Source organism: Pisolithus orientalis, assembly GCF_024613125.1.
Source record: "Pisolithus orientalis strain OTSU chromosome Unknown F5J12scaffold_135, whole genome shotgun sequence".
Taxonomy (NCBI): Eukaryota; Fungi; Basidiomycota; class Agaricomycetes; order Boletales; family Pisolithaceae; genus Pisolithus; species Pisolithus orientalis.
Window position 1 is genome coordinate 19,349 of NW_026260916.1, and position 24,812 is coordinate 44,160.

At 46.0% G+C, this 24,812-nt stretch overlaps 4 protein-coding genes across 4 annotated transcripts; all 4 read right to left on the reverse strand.

Moving 5' to 3' along the window:
- Positions 1-11,322: 11,322 nt before the first annotated feature.
- On the reverse strand, positions 11,323-11,865 carry F5J12DRAFT_899403 (uncharacterized protein; the record flags this gene model as incomplete). The annotated part of the gene is made up of 2 exons (XM_051748166.1): positions 11,323-11,558; positions 11,631-11,865. 2 exons carry the CDS (start codon positions 11,863-11,865, stop codon positions 11,323-11,325), a joined length of 471 nt encoding a protein of 156 aa, XP_051594171.1.
- Positions 11,866-15,446: 3,581 nt separating this feature from the next.
- F5J12DRAFT_787663 (uncharacterized protein) lies at positions 15,447-15,909 on the reverse strand (the record flags this gene model as incomplete). The annotated part of the gene is made up of 4 exons (XM_051743684.1): positions 15,447-15,487; positions 15,525-15,546; positions 15,580-15,720; positions 15,751-15,909. 4 exons carry the CDS (start codon positions 15,907-15,909, stop codon positions 15,447-15,449), a joined length of 363 nt encoding a protein of 120 aa, XP_051594172.1.
- A 1,599-nt stretch (positions 15,910-17,508) lies between these two features.
- F5J12DRAFT_907962 (uncharacterized protein) lies at positions 17,509-20,786 on the reverse strand (the record flags this gene model as incomplete). The annotated part of the gene is made up of 12 exons (XM_051748988.1): positions 17,509-17,802; positions 17,827-18,148; positions 18,202-18,313; positions 18,436-18,892; positions 18,943-18,967; positions 19,086-19,265; positions 19,291-19,513; positions 19,675-19,879; positions 19,931-19,969; positions 20,090-20,123; positions 20,157-20,341; positions 20,547-20,786. The coding sequence occupies 12 exons, from the start codon at positions 20,784-20,786 to the stop codon at positions 17,509-17,511; spliced, it is 2,316 nt and encodes a 771-aa protein (XP_051594173.1).
- A 606-nt stretch (positions 20,787-21,392) lies between these two features.
- On the reverse strand, positions 21,393-24,576 carry F5J12DRAFT_899404 (uncharacterized protein; the record flags this gene model as incomplete). Its single annotated transcript, XM_051748167.1, has 7 exons — positions 21,393-22,009; positions 23,029-23,408; positions 23,465-23,606; positions 23,682-24,231; positions 24,279-24,356; positions 24,406-24,480; positions 24,544-24,576. The coding sequence occupies 7 exons, from the start codon at positions 24,574-24,576 to the stop codon at positions 21,393-21,395; spliced, it is 1,875 nt and encodes a 624-aa protein (XP_051594174.1).
- Positions 24,577-24,812: the final 236 nt, after the last annotated feature.

Sequence of the window (24,812 nt, forward strand, 5' to 3'; positions counted from 1 at the left end):
GCATTTATCCAAAAAGGTGGATGCCATACCTGCCCTTAATTGAACTTTGAAGGTATCCATGACAGATGGGTCATCGACACAATTGTGCAGTGCATGAATCTCTTGCATTCACCAGCTGTTTCGCTGCTCTGCAGTCAAGGCTTCATCTAGCTTTATATATGCCTGGCTCACCAATGGCACTGCTGCTCAAGCCACTTTGAGCTTCCATGATAGGCTATCTGCTTAATCTTGGATGCCAGAGAGTGTGCTGCAAGTGGATCCTCAGACTAACCAATCCAAATCATCTTCATGAAGTTGGAATCATTCATCTGGAAATCCAGCAGTTCTTGGCATTGTGGTGAGGTCATCCTGCATGCAGATGCAGATGCCACATTAAGGACAGACCACAACATTTCAATGATTTCTCCATCTACCCATCCAGCCCCCTCGATGAACAGTGGGGCATACCATGCATAACATTCCTTCTTGTGCCCATGCACATGCCATATGCCAATTCCAGGCATAATCTGAAGTGAGATGGGATATCAATCATCTCACTTTGACCCACACACTTCTGCAGATTCATCATGTAGCAGCAGTTAATGTTGTAGAAGCAAACCACTTGTTTGATCCCTTCCATATTGTATCCCAATGCATTTGCCAAAGAGTAGTCCATGTTCAACTGTCTGCAGTGCCATCAGTGGGTGTCAAAATCAATGATTCAACCTCATACCTTTCTCCTTTTTGGAAGTCAACAACACAATGCAGATAAAAGCATCCATGCTGTGTGCATGCAGTTGCCCCAATTCTGGTTGCATGAAGCTTTCCCTGGGCTGTGTTTGCCTGACTGATAGCTCTGTGGTTGTTGCAGGTGGATTTCTGTGCCTGAGCTCAGATCATGTTTTGCATGGGTTGAATGAATTCATACCTCCATGATATGTGGAGTGGCCTTCAAATAGTCCACATAGTGCAGATTGGTCACCATATAACCTAGTCTGTCCATCAACCACACCTGATCTTTGGATTTCCACTCATGCATGTGTTCCACCTCAAAGTTTGCATCCATTACTACTGTGCAGGTGAACCACCAGCTGGAGAAGGTCAGCATATGAGGATTGCATTATTGTAGCTGCTTACTGGTCCAAATCCTCATTAGTATCAACATTTATTCCAGGCTGGGGGCATGCTGTGCAAAATAATACCAGTCCACCTTTCTCTGCTGACCTGGTTGTCCTGCAGAATCCATTCCATTTAAGTAGCTTGAGGTATTGCCATTTCCACACAACCCATAGAAGCTCACAGTATCTATCCTGATTGACCTTTCAGACATTCCAACACTTGGAACCAAAATACCAAATCTTACTGGAACAAGGTGTGGAAACACACTGGATGTGATCCAATGCAACTTGCTGTAATAGTTCATAGTGGACATTCCACATTCCAGGTTGTCCCTCAGGAAGTCATCCAGAACTGCAAATGTGAATGCAGTGCTTGGCTTCTTGAACATTGAGGGAAATAGTTTGGCTATGAGTAACTGTATGTATCGGGTTTCTGCAGTCCCATATTCACACCAATTCACTACAATGAAATGAACACCTGTGACATCCACAACAGTGAGATATCTTGACCCCACTGGAGGACAGAGGTGCTTTGGGTTTTCTTTGATATCTTCCATATCTTCCCATTCATGATCATCCATGGGCAGAGGTTCACCTGCTGCTTGCTGGGCTTGTGCAATCACATGGGGACAGGGTGCTCTGCCATGTCCTAGGTGCATCTGAATGCCAGTCTGCAGGTCTTGATGTGAATGTAATTCTGGGCCACCAACTGATCTCTCACCATGTGGAGGGCAGATTCCTTGTAGAAGGTCCCCTGTCCACTGTTGGATCCTGTGGAAAGGCAGGCTCTCATGACTCTTCTGGCAACATTCTGTGCAGAATAGGGGCTGATGCAAGCAATCTGGACATCTGTATACCCTGTCATTGCCACACCAGGTGCAGTTCCTTGGCTCTGGGGAAGGCTTCCAGCTCCAGGAGTATCTTCAAGAACTCCCCCTTCTGTAGAACCCATTCACAGATATAATCGTTCTGCATCTGACACACCATGTGAAGTCCACTTTCAGGTTGGCAAACTGCTGCATACCTTTTTCTGCAGTAACATCAGTTGCTGGACCAGTGGGCTCATGCTTTCATGTCTGTCGAAGGCTGAATCTGCCCATGCATCAAAGTACTTGTGGGAGTGAGATCTTGAATGCTTGGATGGTGAGGATCAGGGAGAATGGACAGGGGTTGTTGGATCTGGCTGTTTGATCATGACTTCTACCAATCATGATCTATATCTACCTCCAGTTCTCTGAGTCTTGACTTCCAGCTGCTTCACCTGATGGCCCAGGGTAGGACCAATCATTCTCATACCCTTTTGAGTGCTTCCATTGGCCATCTGGAGGTTGCTGATTTCACAGTATGAGGTCAGTTGTTAGAAATGCTACTGCTAGTGCAAGTCACTTTATCATTTAGCTCTATCGATGTCAGTACCTTAACACATGTCAGGGCATAAATACAAATGCAACTACACTGGCCTTGCACAATGCATGGTGCTGCCTTCTAATTACTGCTCAATCCCTGCCCACACATTCCCTTCCTGCTGCAACATTACCTGGGTGCTTTGCCTGGATTATGATGGTGAATTTGGATGCTATATTAGCTGATGAAGGTGAAACGAGATGTTCAGTATCAATATAAGTATGGATATGATTGGGCAAGCCAACTGACAGCCTGGATGCAAACCAGGAGCTAATCCACCTTTGGGTGGGATCCTGTCAAAGAGATCAGCCTGATTGGATATTTCAGTCACTTCACAGAGGTCCAAACAAATTCCTTGGCATGACTGCACTAGTACTGCAATGCATTGAGACCAAACAAGGGCATGAAAAACTTAGTAGCCAACCATCTATTATACACCATTATACATCATACCACATCATACTCCATGGAGTCCCAGTACAAATCAGATGCCTGGGATCAGATGGAAAGAGATGATGCTGATGGTGAGCAAGACATAGAACCATCAGATGTGGGGGAGAGGGAGGAAGAAAGGTTTGAAGTGGAAGAGTTGGAGATCCTTGGGCACCAATGCCAGGAATGGAGGCAAGCAGGGAAGAAGAAGAAGAAGCCTGCAGTTCTGCTATCCATATGGGAGGAGATGCAGCAATTGGACAGGAACAAGGAGTTGAGAGGGAGCAAAGTCCAGACCAAGTGCAAGGTATGCTCTAAAAGTTCTGATTCAGATGCTCACAATTCAAAGCACCCTTGTAGCTAATACAAGATTGGTTGAAAAAGCCCCTCCAGTCAAAGAAGCCCCACATTACCCTTAGATCCAGTTACAAATACTCTGTGCAGGCAGTGGTCCATGAATTGTACCAAGAGAAAATACAGGAGAAGCTTGCAAAAATGAAAGTAGAAGAAGGCAATACCCATGGAAGCAAGCAGATCCAACAGTATCAGAATGCATTGACAGCTTTTATTCAGGACGACCTGATGGAGGAACAATTGGCTGCAGCTGAAGATATAGCAGAAAGGTGGAATGGGCAGGAAGGCCCCATGCCAGAGACAAAAGCAAGGTGTGATTGTATGAGGTCAACTTCCCAGTCTTCAATTTATCCTGGTTCCCAGGAATGCAGCCAAGTATGGGTACAAGTATGTCTGAAACTTTGCAATGGAGATGTGGAGGTATTGTGGAATGTGCATAGTGTGTATGGCTGGGTGGAAAAATGAGGAGGGAACTATACAGGCATGCATGTGAGTCCACCATATTCTCCTCTAGGCCTAGGTAAGACCCATGCAATGACAGTATGGACTTCAATAACAAAATCACAGATGGAATCCCCTTCAATGATGTCCACACACTGGAAGGAAGCTGGCGAGAGTACCTTGGGGAAACATTTGAGGAACCAGGAACACTGCCTGAGCATGATGGTGAGTCAAGTCCCAAACATGCTCAGAAAAAGACAGTGGCCAAAGCAATGAGGACTGGCAAGGTTGACTCTGTGAAATTGGTGAAAAATGCCGATGGAGAGATTTGGATAGGAGAAATCATGGGCCTTAGCCAGGATTAACTACAAAAAATGGTTCGCAGATTTGTGACTGCTCACTACTGTGAGTGGCCAGAGTATTTAGTGTCCTCAATCTCTGATGAGTGTTATCAGGATTAGCATGCAGAAATCCCTTGTCAGCAGTGCTGTTCAAGAATTTTGGTCATCATCAAGCAGAAATGATAGCAGCCTGCCATCTTCCTGAAGGATTTACCTTCAACCATGACCCAAGTCACATGTGGATGACAACAGCTACCCAGCTGCTGTCCTTTTGGCACAAGTGACAGGAATCCCATCCAAATGATGTGTTTGGATTTCAGAAATGGATCGATCGATCTGGTGAGCTGCAGCCACCAGTGGATAGAACTTTGGCACCCCTCCATGTTGTGAGGCAGTGGAAATACCGAAAGACACCTGCCCCCAAATGCAAAAAGAATCCTGGAAGGAAAATTGTCAAGGGCAAGGGTAAAGTGCAGGAAGAGGGAGTGGCAGATGATAGCGCAGATGATAGTGCAGATGACAGTGTGGATGACAGTTTGGATGATCACAGCAAGGCTGAGGCAAGCAATGTTGGAACAGATGGTCCCTCCACTAAAAAGGTGTGCCATGTGTGATTGTCATGCACAACAGATCAGCACTAATGTGATTCTGGTCTTCAGGTATCTGGCAGGAGCAAAACCATGCCAAGACACCATTCCCTTCTCATTCCTGCTCAAATCCCCCACCAGTTGATGGTTCCCATAGTAAGCAGCTCTCTGCACCTCCAGCCCATGCAAAGACCCCAGTGCATTGTCCACAAAATAAAGTGCTAACTGACTATAATGGGTGGGAAAGCAATGGCCATAAGTCCGATGATGAAGCTGATGAAGACACTTATTTGCCCACCCTATCCAATTCAAAGAAAATGGCAACATCCCTGAATAGTGAGCTTCCCGCTGTAACTTGTATTTGCAGCAAACCCTGATCTGCACTCAGGGAATGAGTACACAACTGAACTACAGGACCACTCAGAATATGCAGATGAAGATGGATTGGAGAGCATTCCTTTCACTGACCTCCCAACTGAGGAGGGGTCAACGAGCAGAAAAAAAGGTGGAAAGCTGAAATCTGCCCTGAAGCGCACACACCAGGCACGTTTGGTCAGGTTGAATCAGCTGTTATGGCTAACAAGTTTGTGCTGTATATTAAGCAGGCTCTGTCAGAATTGAGTAAGCCAGACATGAATTGACATCGACCTGGGGCCAAATACTTGTCCAAGTCCAACCATAATGGATCTGTGACCACCAATGCAGCATCTTTGAATGTGAAACAGGGCGTCCCTGGGAGCACCTGGAAGTCACCTCGTGTCAGAGAGGCCCCTGCAAGGCCAGATGCAGATGTTCCATCTCCTGATGCAAAGAGATTGTGCAAGCAAACAGGCAGCAATCAGAAGCAGAAGTAGTTGTTGAATCCCTCAAATAGTCAGAGTGGAAACATTTTTTGGAACTTGTGTATGGTCTATAGAGGGCTTAGCCTAGTGTGACACATTAGAATACAAATGTATGGCATGTACAGTGGCTCATGACACCATGGTGGTTGTGAGAGGTGTCTTTGATATCAGAGAGAGGGATAGTTAAGCAGGATGGTTGAGCATGACAATTGAGCAGAGAGCTGAGCAGGACAGGTCTATGTATTGGCCATGTGGAAGCAACTGGTAGTTATCTATGTAGGAGATATTGCTGCTCATCTCCCATGTATTGCTGTTACCCAAAATTTGGCTCCATCTGCCATTGTCCAACCTTGCTGAACCAAATATGGCTGTGTCCACTGTCACACACCAAAGGTATTTGGTGAGGTGGACATGGATACAGCTGATGAATGGAGATGAAGACCATAGCCCTCATGCAAAGAAGGACAGCCAGGAATGTCAGCAGTCATTCCTTGCACAAGAACAAGTCATCAGTGCCAGAGAAAAAGAAAGGGAGTGAGTTGAGTGCTGGCTAAAATTCTTAAGCACTCATGTATGGCATTCCAGTTTTTGACATATCTCTGCCATTTCTGCAGATATCAAGACCATTCCCACACTCTCTTGTAGTGCTCAGCCATGTGATCTTACCTTCCAAAATTGGAAAGGATTTGCTCACTCCACACATTTCTACAGCACTCCCTCCAAAAGACACTCATTTTGCTAAATTCTTCTGATATGGCTGCCTCTACATCAATCATTTTGCTTGTCCCCTTTGCTAGGGACCATGGCTACATATATCTACCAGGAGTTCCTACCAGCTTCCATCCTGAAGCATCCTGGTACATCCCACCCTCATCTGTGCCCTCTCAGCCCATCCAGCTTGGACAGCATGTTCTTTTTGTCAGTATGACCTCTAGGAGGATGTTCTTTGGTTGCCTCAGGTCTGTCATTCACTTGGAAAGGTCTTATGTGGTCATTTCAGTCTCTCCAGTCCAAGAAGCATATGGATCCTTCCTCCCTGCTCCCTGCAATGTCTTCATACCAGTCTTGTCCATCATTCTTCCAAGATTGCAACAGCTACAGTATAATCTACTGTTCCCCACTCTCCCTGATCGCATCCATGATGAGTATGATGCACATCTTGCCTCCTTGTTGCAAGATACAGCAGAAGACACTCCCCATTCATCCTCTCTTCCAACAGAGCCTCATTCATGAAGTTTTTATTTGCTTCCCTGAGAGGATGGTTTGGGGGGGAAAGTTGCAATCCCCTATGCTCCTGTCACCCCACAGACCCCCAAAGCTTGACCCCTGTTGACATCTGACTCACCCTGTCCACTTTTGGATGTACTATATCAGCATCAGATCAGCACTGCCTCTCTGTCATCCCACCTTGGCCTAGAAGTGATCTCTTTGAGATGTGACATGCACAGCTTCCCCCTAATGTGATTCCAGTGCTGCTTTCCCAGTTCCTGACATTACTTGACTCGATACTTTGACATTCTGACTGTCTTTGACTCACCTATTGCCAATACTTACCAATCTTTTGACTTTGCTTACTGATTCTTTGCCTTTGGCTTGCTAATCCTTACCAATGCTTACCAATGCTTTCAAAGATGACTACCCATTGCTTACATTCCTTACTCATCAGTTACCAATCACTTATGAAGTGTTTGCACCTTGTTTTCCAAGGGCAACACCCCTGTACTGTATATAAATCACTGTACTTAGATAGCAAAAAAAAAAAAGACATCAGAGAGAGCCCCTCTTGCTTGCATTTTATCATCACTCAGTAATTCATTCAGCAGCTTCGATAGTTGAGACTTTATTAAGGGTCTAACTATTGTCTACTTCACTTATCCTTGTCTATCATCAATATACTTCGCTCCAAGCCCTCCCTGAGCTCAGTGCAGCTTGGGACATCAAATTAAGTCATCATCCATCCTTCTGTAGGCTGACAGCAGTCTACCCTATTGCATTCTCTTGCATTCCTGCTCCTTCTTCATCAGGAGCACCCCCAACCCTCAGCACTCATCTTTGAGTGTTGTAGCTCACAAAAACCCTCCCAAAGAACAGGTTCTAACATCTAGGTACTGCATAGGCACACCACCACTTGCTCTTTTTGTCTTTTGTGTTGGTTTTAGTTGGTTTTCACCACTGAACCACACTTTGACTCACATCTGGAGCCCACCATGAGGGGTGGTCATTCCTGGATCAAGAAAAACCTTGTTCATGTTCACATCCTTCATATTCCTGCCTCCTAGGTTGTCATAATCACCAGGGTCTATCACTTTTCCTGTCCCAACTCCTATCCTCCTTATCTCCTTAAATCTTGCCTTTAAATCCACCATATATCTCACTTCTATGTCATCTACTACCTCTGCTGTTTATCCACCCATGCCTCCAGCAGCTCCTCCAGCTGTTGCTGTTCCTCCTGCTCGCTCTGTCCTTACTTTGCCCTTGCTTGGCATGAAATCTGCTCCAGAACTCTTCCAAGGAGACCATACTCATGTTTGCACTTTCCTGGATCACTACGAACAACTCTGTGCTTTCCATAATGTCAGTTCTGACCAGGAAATGGTTGAGTCGATCCTCCAATACTGTAATGCTTGGGTTAGGGAGATTATTGAAGGAATGGCACACTACTATGCTCCTAACTGGGCTAACTTGAAGGGTGATCTCCTCAAGTACTTTGATGCTGATCTATCAGATGAAAGATTCTTTGAAAGGCATCTCAAGAGCTTCGCTTTGGAGTCTAGGTTACAGCCCATCATGTCACTTCAAGACTTTAGGGCTTACAATCATGGTTTCATTCACATTGGTGGTTGGTTGAAGAACAAGGGAAGGATCTTGGTTGATGAGCACAATTGCTATGTTTGGGCTGGTTTGTCTCCTGTTTTTTGTAGCCTGGTTGAGAGTCATCTCAGGCTGAAGGATCCGAACCTTGATACCAGCAAGCCCTTCGCTTATGCAGATGTGTGCCAGTCTGCTGAAGAGGTCCTTTGTCGTGATTGCTTTGATGCAGATGATCTCAATTTCTTTGGCCCCAGAGCTGCCCCTAATGCTCCTCAGCCCCAGAATAGCACTTCTCATCGCTCTGATGGCAGAGACAATAGTGTTCAATCCCTACTCCCTGCCCATGAAGCCAGAAGAAACCTTGAAACTTTGGAGAGAGAAGCTCCTACTGCTCACAAACAGGATGAGGTTGAAACTTTGATTAAATCCCTGTCTCATTAGTCACTTAGTGACCCAGACTACTCCCTCCTATATTATCAAGCCATTAAAATTGATCCTGATGCTGCAAAGGTCCTTTGTGCTCCATCTCTTCGTCCTGCTCCTGCTCCTGCTCCTACTCCTGCATCTGCTCCTCCTGTCACTACTCCACCCACTCAGACTTGTCCTGCTAGGAGGACCATCACTTGTTATGGCTGTGGTGTCAAAGGTCATGGTCTTGATAATTGTGAAGCAGTTAATGATCTTGTTCAGAAGGGTTCCTTGGCACGTGATGAGAATCGTTGAGTTATTTACCCCAGTAGGCAGCATATTTATTGCAATGGTGAAGAGACCATCCTCCAGGCCTATGAGTGCACTCTGGCTGCAGCCCAGCCTGCCAATGTGGTTCACTTTGTTGTCCATGAAGACGTCAAAGAAGAATCCAGTGCTGAGATCTATGAGTTGGAAGATGAACCTCTTGTTGCCACTGTGGATCATTCCACCAAGATTACCAAGGAGAAAAGAAAGGCTGCCTTTGACAGTGTCCTTATCCCACCTTGTTCGCATGGCAAGGAGAAAGAGAACCAGATTCCAAGGCTTTCATCCTCTGTATCTATCCCTGCTCCACAGAAAGCACCACTTGCTCCTGCCTTCATTCCAGTTGATGTTCATGCCCCTGCCTTCAATGGAACTAGAGATGATGCTATCATGGAAGATGATTCTGTCCCAAAGCCATTGGAACAAGCCCCTGACTCTGCAGAAAGGTCCAAGAGGTCAAAACCTGCCACTACCACATCCCTGTCTTCATCCCTCTCGCAATTTACCAGTTCCAAGGCCATTGTAGATTGGATTCTGTCAACCCCCTTGACTGTATCAGTTGGGGAGGTTATTGGCACTTCCAGGGATGTTTCTCAGCACCTCCAGGAACTGATGCGATTCAAAAGACAGCCACTGATGCAACAGCCCATCAAGTCTGTGACAGCTGTTGATGGAACTCCCCCTGTGGCTTCTTATCTGGTGTGTGACAACAGTCTTTTAATCCAGGTACTGCTGATCCCTGCTAACATACCGCTTGTAAGGTTAACTGAAATGTTGCATCCCATTTTCACAAGCCACATTCACTGGCAGGCACCTCAATAGCAGTGACCTCCACTCTCCCTAATGTGCTTGCCTGCCCATTTGTCAGTACATTCATTGCCTATGGTGACACCATAAACCCATCCTTTGACACATCCAGTGCAAGGACATTAATAGTGTTCTTTGCATATGTGATGGCATAACATTTGCTGCAGTTAGCGTCATTCCAGTTCACAATGGTTGGTGTGCCCCCGAGGTTAGGGAAGTTGGAGAAGGAGCTAAGGATGGTGTATCCTTTGCTTTTGAGTCTGTTGGACCCATCAGAGCAGGTGAGACTGGAGGGGGCAGTTGGCATTGCCATAGATGGCATCATAGGCAAGCAAAGTGATCATCTGCCTGAGAACAGGCATGGAGAGGGAAAAAGTGTAAGTGAAGTAGAGCTACAGCATTGTCTGGAGATGGCCCTTGTCTTGGTTGCAGGGATGAGGTCGAGTGAGGAGTTTGGCCTGGCAGACTGACAGAGGCATGAGTCTGGTAAAGTATCGCATTGACAACACCTTTATCACCTTGTTTACAAGGTCACTCCAGCCCAAAAATGAGACACTTTTTTGACATCTGCATGGCAAATTCCACCAGCCATGTCAGTAGTGCAGGTCACCTAACTCAACTGTATTGTATGCAATGCTCATTGTAACCATCTGTATACACTTCCAGAAGACTCTGTTGCATGCCACCACCACTTTGTGTTGACATCCAATTTCTCCAAATGTTCATCCTCTCTCTGCAAGTATTTGCTTGGATGCTGTGTGAAAGGTTGTATGTTGAAGTCTCTTAGCAAGCAGATTGTCTCATGTCCTTGGCTATGAGACAGTGCCACATATGTGTTGAATGGCATCAGGAAATTAACCAAGTACTATCTGTGCTTTTTATGGAATTATTTGTCTATTTTGACTATTATGGCTATTTCCAGCCACACTCAATACAGACAAAGTTTGGATTAGTCAAAATAGTTACAATAGTCAAGATAGTATTTCTTGAAAAGTTCAAAAGTCAAACTAGTCAAGATAATAGTAGTAGTAGTAGTAGTAGTAGTAAAGAAAGTGTTATTCCATGCCATATACCATATGTACAGGGGCTCTGTTCATTTAGTACTTGAGTTATATATACTACCTAACACCTAACTGCTTCTCAAGTTCATGTCCCAGATGGTTGGCCATGTGGTTGTTCTAACACCTTTTGAGTACTGTCTGCAAGTACTCATTCACTGAGTCTTTACCTGTGCCCACCACAGTCAAAATACATGCATCCATCAAAAGAGAACCCTTGTCTTGGAAGTGTTTGAGCAACTCTTGTTATGTGGATGAGAATTGGGCAAGTGTGATGTGGGTGGCATGTGGAAGGAGCAAGATGAGTGAGATGGAACAGGGGTGTGTTGTCCAGAAGATGAACCACCACCTCGCTTCACACTCTCAACTCAAATGCACTTACTGTCTGTTTCCTCCATTGCAGGACTGAGCAGTCACTTGAGGGATGATGCTCTGGATGAAGCAGGTGAAGGACCATTGGAGGATGACATAGATTGATGATGGGGGGCAGCATCATGTGGAAAATTGATGGTGTGGTGACTTGCATTAGACAGTGTCAGTGAGTGCATCATTGCATTGTAGTTGTCATGTGCAGAAGCTGATTGCTTGGCAGGATGAGTCTGGAACAAGTTAACTAACACATCAGTGACACCCTCATCATAATCCTCATCTACCACTCAAGAGGGCAGGCATGGGGTGGCACTAGTCAGAGATGGCTGCAGTGAACAATTTCCAGAACCACTTGAACTTGTCATGTGCTGTCCATCCTTTGATGAGAATGAAGGAACCTTGAATGATGCAGGTAGATTAGTGGGTAAGCCAGAGTCATCCTTGGCCTGATGTTGATGCTTCTTCCTCTTCAGGGCATCACTAGGGATTGACCCACCAATACTTTGTGTGTCCAAATCCTTGTCCTTTGCCAGTTGTGGCTGCTTCCTCCTGTTCTTCAAGTCAGCTGATGAAGGCTCTGGAGACATAGACATGTGAATATTTGTATGTAGTGGAATGCAAGGAACTGCCTCTGGTGAGTTGACAACTGAACTCAAGTGCCTTCTTGACTCCACATCTCACTCCACCAGACATTTGCATGTGTTGAATCTGGTGGGATCATAGTGCCAGTGCCCACTTTTGGGAGGACCCAAAGGTTGATGGGAGGGGCCATCAGGGGGCTTCAAGTCCAAATGAGGCCATGAGTGATGGGCAGAGCAAGGCAACATCTCCATGGGACTCAGGGTGTGGTGAGGTCCTGGGGAGCAGGAGGCATAGTAAGGTTGCTGCAAAGGGTGAGTTGTGTTGGAACATACTGCTGTTCTGTACAGTGAGCACTGCTTACATAATATTTCCATACAATTTAGCCACTTCATTTTTCCTTGTACCTCAGACTTTGTCCTACTTTGAAGACTGAGGTAATGTTCCTTACTGGTATTATACCCTACTTCTACTTACCAGTGTGAGTAGTTTTCACACTCAAGGTTGGTTAATAATAAAGACTTTGTCCTACTTCAAAGATTGAGTTTTCACGCTCTAGTTTGCCCTGCAACCTCAGTCCCTTCTCAAAAGGTTATGAGCCCAAAGCTCACAGAACTATAGACAAAAACAAATCTTCCCTACCCTCCAGCTCATGAAATGTCAAACCCCTCAGCTTCAACAACCACTGCTCTCTTGTCAGCAAAAGCCAAGCAGGCCTCAAGTCATCTCTATGACATACCATCACTTGAAGATGATGGCTCAAATTTCCAGACATGGAAAGTAAGGATCTGCATGGTGCTTGACATACAAGACCTATGGGAAGTTGTTGGCAGAAACACAACTACAGTGCCTGATCCTAAAGTTGACCCTAATGGCCATATGGACTGGTTGATAAAGGACAAAGAGGCATGAGCCCAGAACATACTCACACTGAAAGATGAACCCCTGACTGGAGTTCTTCATGTGACAACAGCAGCCAAAATCTGGAAAAAGTTGTGTCAGCAGTACAAAGGGCATGGCAAGCAGACTATAGCCTATCTAATAGGCAAGCTGTTCCATGGCACACTCTCAGATGACAGTCCAATGGAAAGCCAGCTAAACACTATGTGGCACAAAGTGTGCACACTAAAGTCACTTGGCCAAACTCTCAATGACTCCCTCATAGCCATTGCTATGGTAATCTCCTTACCACCCTCCTATGCAACACTCCACACAATCTTGATGTCTTCAAATGACAAGCTGTCAATTGACTCAGTGATCTTGCAGGTTCTAATTGAGGAGAAGTCACATCAACTTGCCTCCAGTGGGCAAACTGCACTCATCTCCAGGACATCTGCTCAGCAAAGATCAAAAGCAAATGATGACAGAAAAAAGATCAAGTGTGGGTACTGCAAAAAGAGAGGACACAGCAAAGATGAATGTTGAAAAAGGAAAGCTGATGAAGCTTCAAAAAACATGACATCAGATGACAAGGGAAAGCCAGGAGAGAAGGAAAAGGACAAACTTGCTGCCAAGTTCATGCATGTATCCTCCAAGTACAATGCACTGCTCCACCTCTTTTTAGCACATGCACACAGCCATCCTCCATGCATGCACTGGATCCTTGACTCTGGAGCCTCTGCTCACATGAGCTGTCAATACAGTTGGTTCGCCTCACTTAAATGGCTTGAACCTACACAGCCTCTCACAGTCACAAATGGAAACACTGTGCATGCAGTCACAGTTGGCCATATAACTCTTGATATGGGCCTCAGAGACAGACAGAAAAGTTACATCATCCTACATGATGTCTACTATGTGCCATCTTTAAGCTCAAACTTGTTGTCAGTCTCATCCCTCACCAGTCAGGGAGTATGATTCACCTTCAAACAAGATAAGTGTCAGTTGGTCAAAAGCCAGTTGGGAACTGTTGGAGTCACTATTCATAAGAAGACTGGACTCTACATACTTGCTGCAAAACCATGCACCCAAAACGATGCCTCATACATGCTGTATAACTCTGTCTTCCCATTCTGCAATTCCAACATCTTGCTGTCTGAGTCATGTGCAGGGTCAGAAGCTTTGCATGAAAGCTGGTGCTCTAGCCCAGACTCGTATGCAAGTAAAAAACCCACACACAGACTTGTCAGCACAGATATGGTTGATGAAACAGAAGTTATGGACTGCACACAGCATCCTATGGCAGCATATCACCTTTGTCTTGAAGAGACACAGCAGATCAACTCAACCCCACCAAAGTCCTATCTTAATAACACTCATGGCACACTCTACCAGACCTACTCAGCCTTCAATGGATCCATACCAACATCTTGGACAGACCATCAGTCAGAAAAGACCCTTGACTTGACCAACAAGGTTCATGCCTGAGCAGAAATCAAAACTGGTGAATGTCCTAAGCACCTCTTGACCAATGGTAAGGGTGAATACAACTCAGAAGAGTTAATCACCTACCTTGAGCTCAAGATGGCCTGCTACAAGATGTCAAACATATGAACTCCAGGCCACATAGCTGAATGCACAACTTGCTCACTCATCCTGCCCAGCAAGAACTGCATGGACACAGTCATACCTGCAGTACATACTCCAAGTGCACAAACAAACCATTCTACATTTGATGAAATGACCTTGGAGGCATCTGCTTGCCAGAACAGACCAGGTGTCCACAAGCTTGAGATGTGCAGCATCATCCCTCTTGAGGGTGACTACTCAGGGTCAAACAAAGCAATCACAGCCAAGTTACCTGTAGGCACTCAGGCTGTGAGCAGGGAAAGCAGCAAATATGATGCAGATTCACCAGCCACCTCTATGATTGCAGGTGCTGGTAGCACAAGCACAAACCTGGGGCAGATGAGCCCAGATCTTCAATCAGGCATGCCCAGTGCTAAGGACATCCCTAGAAAGGTTGAAGACAGCCCAAACAAGCCACTCATCAAACATGATCAGTCCCTGACACTGTCTGAGGAGCCAGATAAGTGCTCCAGTTGAACAGAGGCTCTTGCCTCAAAATTTAAACAAACCTTGGTTGAAACACCAAGTAGCCATCCTACAGAACATAGCCAGCCACCTCCTAGGGCCATAGGTCATCTACAAAGCCTGCTATGACAGCACCCGAGCCTGGAATCACCTTGAAAGTCCAGGTTAGCTCCAAAGCACCACAAGCCCTCATTTTGCACCAGCTATAGCCTCTCCCTCAAAAATTGGGACACCAAATCGACCTATGGGAAGGATAGTGTCAGTACAAGAGGCCACAAGGGTGGAGGAGGTGAGATGACAAGTGTAGAGGGCCAACATGCAGTCAGCAAGGCTGTGGAGGTGCATCAGAATGATCAACAACAGACTGCTTACAAATCAAATGCATGTGTGCACAGCAACTCCATGCCACACAACAAAGCTACTCACAGCTTGAATGTTGGCCCCAGAAGTGCTGCCAATGCAAATTCTTCACCTACAACATATCTACACAAGGTGTTACATGAAGGGTATGGATTTATTTTTCAAACCATGACTTGCTGAGGGGGTGTGTTGGAACATACTGCTGTTCTGCACAGCAAGCACTGCTTACATAATATTTCCATACAATTTAGCCACTTCATTTTTCCTTGTACCTCAGACTTTGTCCTACTTCAAAGACTGAGGTAATGTGGTATTATACCCTACTTTTACTTACCAGCTTGAGTAGTTTTCACACTCTAGGGTGGTTAATAATAAAGACTTTGTCCTACTTTGGAGACTGAGTTTTCACACTCTAGTTCACCCTGCAACCTCAGTCCCTTCTCAAAAAGTTGGATATTTGGAACACCCATGGTGGTCATGATCCTCCCAGTCACAATGGTGCTCTGGGTGAGGACCACAGTGATCCCAGGCTATATCACAATCTGCTGCACATAGCTCACATGGATATGAAGGCAACATATGCTGGGAAGCTGGAATGCTTGGCTGAGCTGGCCTGATTGGCTGATGACTTGGAGGAGGGTAGGCTGGGAAGGTGGAAATAGGAGAGTGAGGGCAAGTGGGATGGGGAGCAGGTGATGCAGATTCCCAAAGGGACACATAGTGGGCAGTTGAAGTACTCTGAGTGCTGTGCTAGATCCTGGTTGGCAGAAGATCACAGTTCTTCTGTCAAGAGCTGCTGTTGTGGGATGGGGTGGTGCAGCAAGAGACATGGGTGACCAGTGGGGCCATGACCAAAACTATCCTGGGAAGGGCCAGAGAAGTCATGGTGATGGGGGCAATCAATGTCCATGGGGGCAAGTGGGGTGTGAGAGATGGGATGCCACAATTCATTGATGGAAACAGGAGGGGGAGGACCCCTGAATGGAGGAGAGGAATGGCTAACAGGCACAGGAGGTGGGGGCAAATGAAGGCTATTGTTATTTCCCAGACTTCTAGAGTTGGATCTAAGTAAGGGGCAGGTGGAAGTCAACTGAGGGAGGAGTGGAGGGTCACTCAAGCTGGGTGGAAGTGTAGATGGGTTAGCATAGGCATTTCAGTGGATGTCTTGTGTACCAGGGGCAGTGTTAAGTACAGGTTTACCCTCAGGTGACCAGGCTTCAAGACCAGGTGACAGGGGTTACGTCCAGAGGACTGGATTTAAGGCCAGAAGACCGGACTTAAGGCCAGAGGTCAGGGGTTAAGTCCAGAGGACTGGACTTAAGGCCAGGAGCACAGGAACAAGGCCAGTAGTGTGGGAAACCAATTGGTCTTGGAGTGCACACAGGGGGAAGCCAGTCTGGGGTTGGATCTACCTCCCTTGGTCTCAGCTTATGTGCTGTACACTTATGCAAGCTGGGGAGGGGTCCAGAGCAGGGACTGGGGATAGCTTAAGGCTCAGCCTTAGCTATAGAGTAGATTCAGAGAGTAATATGGAGTTGAGGGTAATACTAAATTGATATTCTGACTGGAGTGCTATGAAGTATGTACAGGGGTTAAATACATGAGGCTGGTCCAGGATAACAAACATAGAGCCAGACTTGTTGATAAGCTATTAGAAAGATGATTAGCAAGAGGATAGCCACAGAGGCTGTGCTGAGACTAATAGTCAAAGTCTGGGTGACTGGCATAACTGGGGTCAGACACAGGTTTGTACAGTAAGCAAGATCAGCAAAGGAGACTAGACTAAATATAGTACAAACAAAGGAAAACAGACCGGAGTTATGTCCAGGTGACCCAGACATGGACCTGGGAGGACTGGGGTGGAGCAGCACAAGGCTGGGAGGCCAGAGTGGACTGGAGATAGGGGTAAAACACCAGACTTGAGTTATTCAGGCTGGAGTTGGGTTATCTAGGCTGGACTAGGACCAGACTTGACTGGAGTTAGGGGCTAGGGGTCCAGACTGGACTGGGATTGAGTCTGAGAGTCATGGATATGACAGGCAACAGGAAGCTGACCACCAGTCACTTGGGCATTCTTTAGCAACTGTAGTCACTGTGAGATGACATGACACAGAGATGCACAGGTTGATTTGGATGGTGCACAAGTATGCATCCAGTGCAGAGTCTGGGATACTAATTAGTAGAGGCCACCACCAGTCAACTTGATAGATGAACCTGCTTTGACTCATGGTCAGGAATTGGATAGCAAATGTTACATGGTAAATATGGCCAATTGATTCAGGTGGTTCTCAAGTATGCATCAAGCATACTGCAGCAAGCTAGAATGCAATTTCAAATGCATGATGGTCAGCAAATTTGTTCACATAGAAGGAATTGAACATATCATAGAAGTCATGAGGCTTGATGTCTCTGGTGTTGATGTTGTGGGCAGCATAAATGGGGATGAGATGGGCTGCACAATATATTGTGTCGATGTGAATGATGGTGATGTGTGGGACATTGTGTGCATTGTAACTTGGGTGGACAATCCACATCCCTGTAGCTATGTCTGGGTCATCCCCCATGCAGTTGGACCAATGTACAACAGTGCACAGATAAAAAGTGCCTAGATACTTGAATGAAAAAAAGCACAGAACACAGGCAATGTCCAGTCCATGCATACCCTCTGCCTCTGGATCAGTTACAACAAAGATGCAGTTGAAACAGGGCCCTTCATTCCTCCACATGGGGCAGGAATGAATGTACTCATGGCACATGCCATAGAGGCCACATAGATTGCTTGGTGCAAAAAAAGTGGAACACACAGAGTTGTAGACATGCATGCTACCATCATATGGTGGGCACTCATTGAGGGGGATGTCATCCAGATCATCAGTGGGAAAGAGCTGTGAGTAGAAGCAGCACAGAATGTTTGGAGGCTGTGGCAGACAGAGCTCAGCTGCTAGGGTGCCTACAGTCCTTGTGTGCTTACATTCTAAGATATTTAAACCAGTTAGCATCTGAGTATGTACAGAGTGGAAGGTTGAGACCTATGATGAGTATGAGCCAATGATACATGGGCCTCAACCAACCTGGGAGCATCAATGGCATCACCCAGTTCCTCCTCATAACTCCCTGCTTGTTCTTCAATTTCATCAGCCATGTCACAGCTTTCCCCAACTTGGTCACATGGATCATCAGCATTGTTGGAACATTGACCTGAATGCCTGTCAGAAAGGGGCAAATCATAGGATTAATACTCATACCTAGAGCCCCAAGCACATGTGATAGAAACAGTTCATTTAACATACCATGTTCTTTAAAGTCAGTGTGCATGGTGATGAGCTTGTTGAGCCTCTGCTTGAGCAAAAGCATCTGTCTGAGAGCTTGAAAGCAGTTAGTGCACTGATAAGGCTGTTTGATGGCCTTAATATGTTTGGACTCTGTAATTGAAGAGCAGAGGCCATTAGGTGCACTGAACTGACAGATAAGGTGGTAGTAATGCTTCATAGCATGTTGCTGGGGCAGTGAGAAGGTATCAACTACCCCAGCATTCTGGAAGACTTCACAATAAAGGTGGAAGCACCTGAGTGCCTTGTCAATTTCAACAAGCATCTGTTGAGTGATAATGTTCTGATGAATGAGGTAACAAAATTCCAGAAAGGCTTGAAAAGTGAAGACAACAGATTGTGGAACATAACCTTCAATTGCTGCAATGTAAACCTGTGAATGACTGGTCAATAATCACATGAAGAAAATACAGATGAGTGCACCTTCATAAGGCCCTTGGAATCATCACTGGTCCACTATTTGAAGTGTTGACCTTGAGGGAAATGCTGCAGTCCAGTATATGGGGCAACAGCTGTGATCCTGAAAGACCATGAAGTAGATATGAATATTAGTTGAAGTCACATACTGCTGGTCAATCTTGTCCAAGACTTTTTCTGCCTGTGTCTTTCCAAGAATGTGGATTAGGTAGTGCTTGACCCAATCCACCAGGTGGTCCTTGAACCCACCTTTGTTAAGCTGGTGGAGGATGTCTGGTGAAAGCATGCCATAGATGTCTGCACACAGGAAATCATTTGTAAATGGCTGTCTTTGATTAGAAAATGAAAGAAAACATGTCCCACAGTTCACAGAAGTCAAATTCTTCAATCATGGCATTGCCATGCTCACAATGACAATGGAGCACATCATCATCCAGACTCTCCTGGTGTGCAAGGCACTTCAGGCACCAATTCCATATGATACAAGACAACAGAACTTGTCCTTTGTAGTCAGCTATATAAGCTGCTAGTGCATATATGATGTGCCAATAGTATTTGTTGCCACATAATATTATTTCTGGGACACTCATGGTGGGTCAAAGTGAACAAAGAATGCATGTTAGCAAGGAGTGGAAAAGCTGCCTTTTGAAATTTCAGAAAGCAGAAGAACTGGCATGTTCTCTAGTGGCTAAATGGTATGTTAGCAGTGATACGAACTCATAGAACATGGGATCATACTCTTTGGCATTGCCAGGAACCCAATGAGGACTACTGCACTACAGTGAGCATGATGAATGGTGTTGCAAACATTTCCAATGGAGAGATACAAGGGGTAATAATTGGTCTGGCCAGTTGCTACCAATACCATTGTCTTGTCACTACCAAGATTGATGGGAATTAGTGTTGCCCCAGCTGTCATTGGATCCTCACTAATGATTCTGTCCTAGGACTGTGAAGTTAGTGTCAATTTCAAGCTGCAGTGGGCACAACTTACTGCCTTGTTCCATGCCCAGGCTCCTGACATGAAATCCTCCTAGCAGCTTTGATTGTTTGTAGAATCATACTCCCAGTATGGTATGTAGTCAATTTGACCTATTAAGTCAGCATGAGCAGGGACATTGTGGATGACTTTATGTGGATCTCAATACCATACATTGTAACTGTTGAGCATCCAAGGAACTGTATTGCTGTCTTATCCATCTCATCCATTGTTGGTGTACCACACCACAAAATTCTCCCACTTGACCTCACTGACAGATGTGCTGTCAATGATGTGATAAAGGTCTTTCTGGTTAGTGAATAGCAGTTCCCCACATAAGGCAAGTAATGACATGGCCCAGATTTCAAGCAGTGTGTTGATTTTTTTGGTGGGCATTTCAGCCTGCCTAAAGAGAAAATCTGCAAGCTCAAATTCCACCCAGTTTCAGAAAGGGGACTAGTCATCAGAAGACCTCTCTGCAAACAGTGGTGGTGGTGCATCATCTGACAGATATTGACCACTGGCATCACATCTTCATGATATGGATGAGGTATTAGTTGAAGTAGTTATCATAGTGTATATGCAAATTACTGTTTAGACCTGGATGAAAATTGTGATAAGTCCTACCCACAAGACCAATGAACACTGGCCCTAGACTCTTGTGTTCCCAGCCCAATGAGTCAGAGTCATTGCCATTGCCATCAACATCACTGAGTTCTTGATGGCTGGGAGTTGGAATGTCATACTCAGTTGCTGGAGGAAACATGTCTGCATTGTGGTCTGTTCCATTGTAGTCTTGTCCCAAATGGTCAGGTGACCCTGTGCTGATGGCAAAACTTGGGGGAACACAGCCTAAACTAGGATGATGCATGTGCACATGTTGAGTAAGACCTGAGAGATCTCTAAACCAATGGTTGCACCCCAGTTTGGCACAAGGGTGTCATAGTGCATTAAATGTCAACCACTATTCCTTCATTGGGCTTCATCATGGCCAGCAGTATGGCCAACATGGACTTGCCACCACCAGTCTTCAGCATGGTGATGACATCTGTCCTCTTGCACATGACAGCCAGTACTGCATCCCTTTCGTAAGATGATGACCATGTCACACTTGGCTTTTTCAATGCTCATTGCAGAGTGTGGAGGCATTGATCCTCCAAATTAGGTGCTGGCACTGAATATATCACAAAATCAGTATACATGTATCTTAAGTGTTTGGGATTATTTGTCACCCACCATGAGTTCCAGGCTGTGGCTGGTGTGACTCCTGAATGGGTCCAAGTTCATTTCTTGCTTGCATTCTCTGCCAGACTGTCATAGATCATTAGTATACAGGTATACCAAGTGTATTTGTCACTGTTGGTTAACTTACTGTCTTTCAATTGATGGATCTCTTCTGCATTCTCTTGCTCCTGTGGTCTGGTTGCTGTGTCTGGATTAGTTAATTGAATTAGTATACATGTATGCTAAATTTTCATTACCCACCCTTGTCCTTCATGTTCAGTTTGAGTTGGTTTTCTCCACCTTCAGGTACAGGTGGTGGCCCTTCTGCATCCAAATACATCTCATCCCAGCCCTTGGCATTGGTAGGAGTGTGGTTGTGATGCTCCATCAGGATGTCTGGAGTCCTGCTACCCATTGCAGCTTGCACTACATCCTGCACAATGGTCTGAATGGCTGGGGTAAGAGTGGCAACTAGCTTGTCCATGAGGTGGGCTTCCAGATTGCCAAGGACTCTCTCTTCCAATTTTGCAACAACTTTGTCTGCAATTGTGTCTTCTGAGATGGTCCCAGTGTCATTTGCTGTGCCTCCATTGGTCTCTTGCTGAGCTTCTAGGCCGAGTTTCCCAGCTCTTGCCAACTCCTGGAACTGCCCTGGATTAGTATACATGTATCCTAATTGAACCCCCCCAGGTACTGTGTGCATGATCACTTGCCATTGCATGCTTGCCTGCAAGAACAAGAGAATGATGTCTTCTGCTGCACCAGGGAGTGCCTCTGGACTGAGACCATAGATCCAGTTTTCAGTGGCATGGGAGTGACCTGCTTGCAATGCATCAATGGTATCATTCTCAACCATCTCCATCAGCTCCTCTGCAAACTAGCCAAGCTTTTGTTTGAAAGCAATGCTGATGTGGCACCAAGGGTTCACTGTCAGCTTCAGTGGCAGATGCTGCAGACTAAGTTTTGCCATGCAGTTGCTGATATTGTCAGTTGTGAAGAGGCACTCATGATTGACAAACAGTTGGCTTTGGTAGTGCTGCAGGACCTCTGGCCAGTGTGGATAGCAGAGATATGCTGCTAGTTCTGCAAATGGATGGGCAAGTGCCAAGGATTGGATGACAAGGTCAGCAGTCAGGGCATCCAATGCATGGGGGATGAGCTTCTCTTGACCAGTCATTGTTGCTGACTTGTGGTAGCAGTGTAATAGGGCAACATGTTGGCCCAGGATGACCTGCATTTTGTTGGGTCCTCTCCCTGGTGTTGCAGAAAGTGAGAGGGGTGAGTTCTGTGCCATGTCCTGGTGCACCACTGAGGGTTTCACAACATAGCAGGAGCTCCCCTTGGAATTCAGCATAGTCATCCAACCACTGCTGCAGTGCTCCCTTGTCCCAGATCATTTGGCCATCCCTCCACACTCCAAAGTGGCCAGCCAGTGAGTGGTCACTGATAAACTTGTTGCTTAGGGCATCACAGTCAGCAAAGCAGGTGTTGTGCCTGTCTGTCAGGAAGGAGTAGCCAACATCATGGTTGCCCAGGTCATCTGCCAGGCTGGCATAAGATACACATATCTTAATTCCCCTCAGGACCTTGTGCTCCCACAGGCCAGCAATGGATGTTGCACTGGCTGCAAACAGGGTGCAAAAGTCCTTTGAGTGGACTCTGTGTCCCTTGTAGAGCAGTTCTGTCCACTGTTTGTTGTCAGTCCACCAGATGTGAGGGAGAGACATGGTTTGGAATGCAAGGGAGGAGGCATGATGTTGCAGTGCTTGGATGCAACTGAATGGAGAGTTGGTGTGCTTGGTGGACCAAGGCTGGAGTTCATCACATGCCAGCTCTTCCACACCATTGAATCTTGATTCTGATTGTTGCCACAGTTCCTTCAGGCATACCAAGCAAATGCAGTATGTGAGCCTGGCTAAGGTAGTATGTCACTGCAGCTGGCTCCTTGTGCTTTCCATCTCCCTCCAGAGTATACAGGGCCAGCATCTGCTCTGTGGGACAGGGCATGGGATTGCCAGTGGTCTTGGGCCACTTGGTCATCCATACTTCAGTCAGGACTTGGTGAAGGCTGGCAGAGACATCCACTCCCTCTCTGATGGCTGTTCCCAGGGCAGTGACCTTTTCAATGAGGTTGTCAGGCAAGAGTAGGCTGTATGTATTCTCCTGCTGCACTCGCCCCAGCATATATAGCAATGCAATGACTGGTGCAGTGTAAGTGTCCATTGTGTCCTCATTCTGGTGGTGATGGAAGGGAGTGTTGCTGATGCCTCTGTCAGTCCAATGTTAGCACACCAATTTAGTATACATGTATCTTAAATCACTTACTCTTTGAGTGGTGCTGGCAAGTTCAATTGTTGCAGGACCAATTCATCAGTGATGGTGAGGAGGTTGAGTGCTTCATTGAAGTACTGCCTCACTGCTGCCTTGAGTCCAGGGAACAAGCCATCATCATCACATCTTGGGATCTCTACCAGGTCACATAGCATGCACACATCATGGCCAGCAACATGCTCATGCCACCTGGTTGTTCAATGCCAAGGACTGATGACACATTCATCCTGTGGCATGTTGGATGTTGATGCCTGGGCCATCTGTTGTCTAAGATGGCTAATGGCATCATCAACTGGAACAGGGGAGGCAGGGGCAGCAGTGTCATGGACTTGGAACAGGACACATCCCTTCCCACTCCTGCTGAATCTCTGCATCTTGCAAGCAGTCCAGTCCTTGGGGGTGGCAGTATCCCTGTGGTGTTCCCTGTGATGGACCTGCATGCACTTGGAAGAGGATGTGGCATATGCACAGTGTCCACAACCAATGCCTGTCAAAACCTCCAGGCCTCTGAAAGGGGAGATGACCTGAGTAAAGTAGGGCTCAGGGAAGTCATCTGCCACATCCAACTGTGCAACCACTTGTTGGAACTGCTCCTTGTCAACCTGTAAGCCCTTGTGCTGGTTATGCAGATGTGCCAGTGCTTCATTTTGAATCAAAGCAACTTGACATAGCAGGCGGCACAGTGCCTTCAGCTGAGGATCCACCACAAGGTTAATGGCATCCAAGTAAGGGTGGTGTATTAAACCATCCCTGTCATATGCCTGGCCAACCATCAGACAGGGTGTGGACACATTGTCAAGATACTCACTGCTTCCATGGGTGGGTCAGCCTCTGTGACAACAATGGGATCATTGCATTGATGACCCTGTGCAATGCCATCCAATGCCTACTGACATCAGTCACTGACTTAGTATACATGTATCTTATGTGCTTACATCAGCAGGCTCAGTGGCAGGCTCAGGTAGAGCTTTCATGACAAGATGGGAATTAACCACTGGCATCTCCTTTTCCTAAAATAATAAAATAAAATATTGATATACATGTATCTTAAAAGGTATGGCACAAATGCTTACCTGTCCTATCCATCTTGTCTTCAGTTTATGCATATGCTTCTTCAAACCTTCCACAGTGGTGTAACCCCTTTTTCCAGGGCAACCATGATGGGAACAGAAGCAATCAAATAGCCCCTGAATATTTGGTGTAACAGTGACTATTTGATTTGTCTCCTTAAAAAAAACAGTTATCTGTCCATCCATCCTACCACCAGCACATCTCTTCTGATGCATAGTATATTCATTCTTCACCTCAAAGGTGATGGTGCACTTTGAACATGTGCATGGCA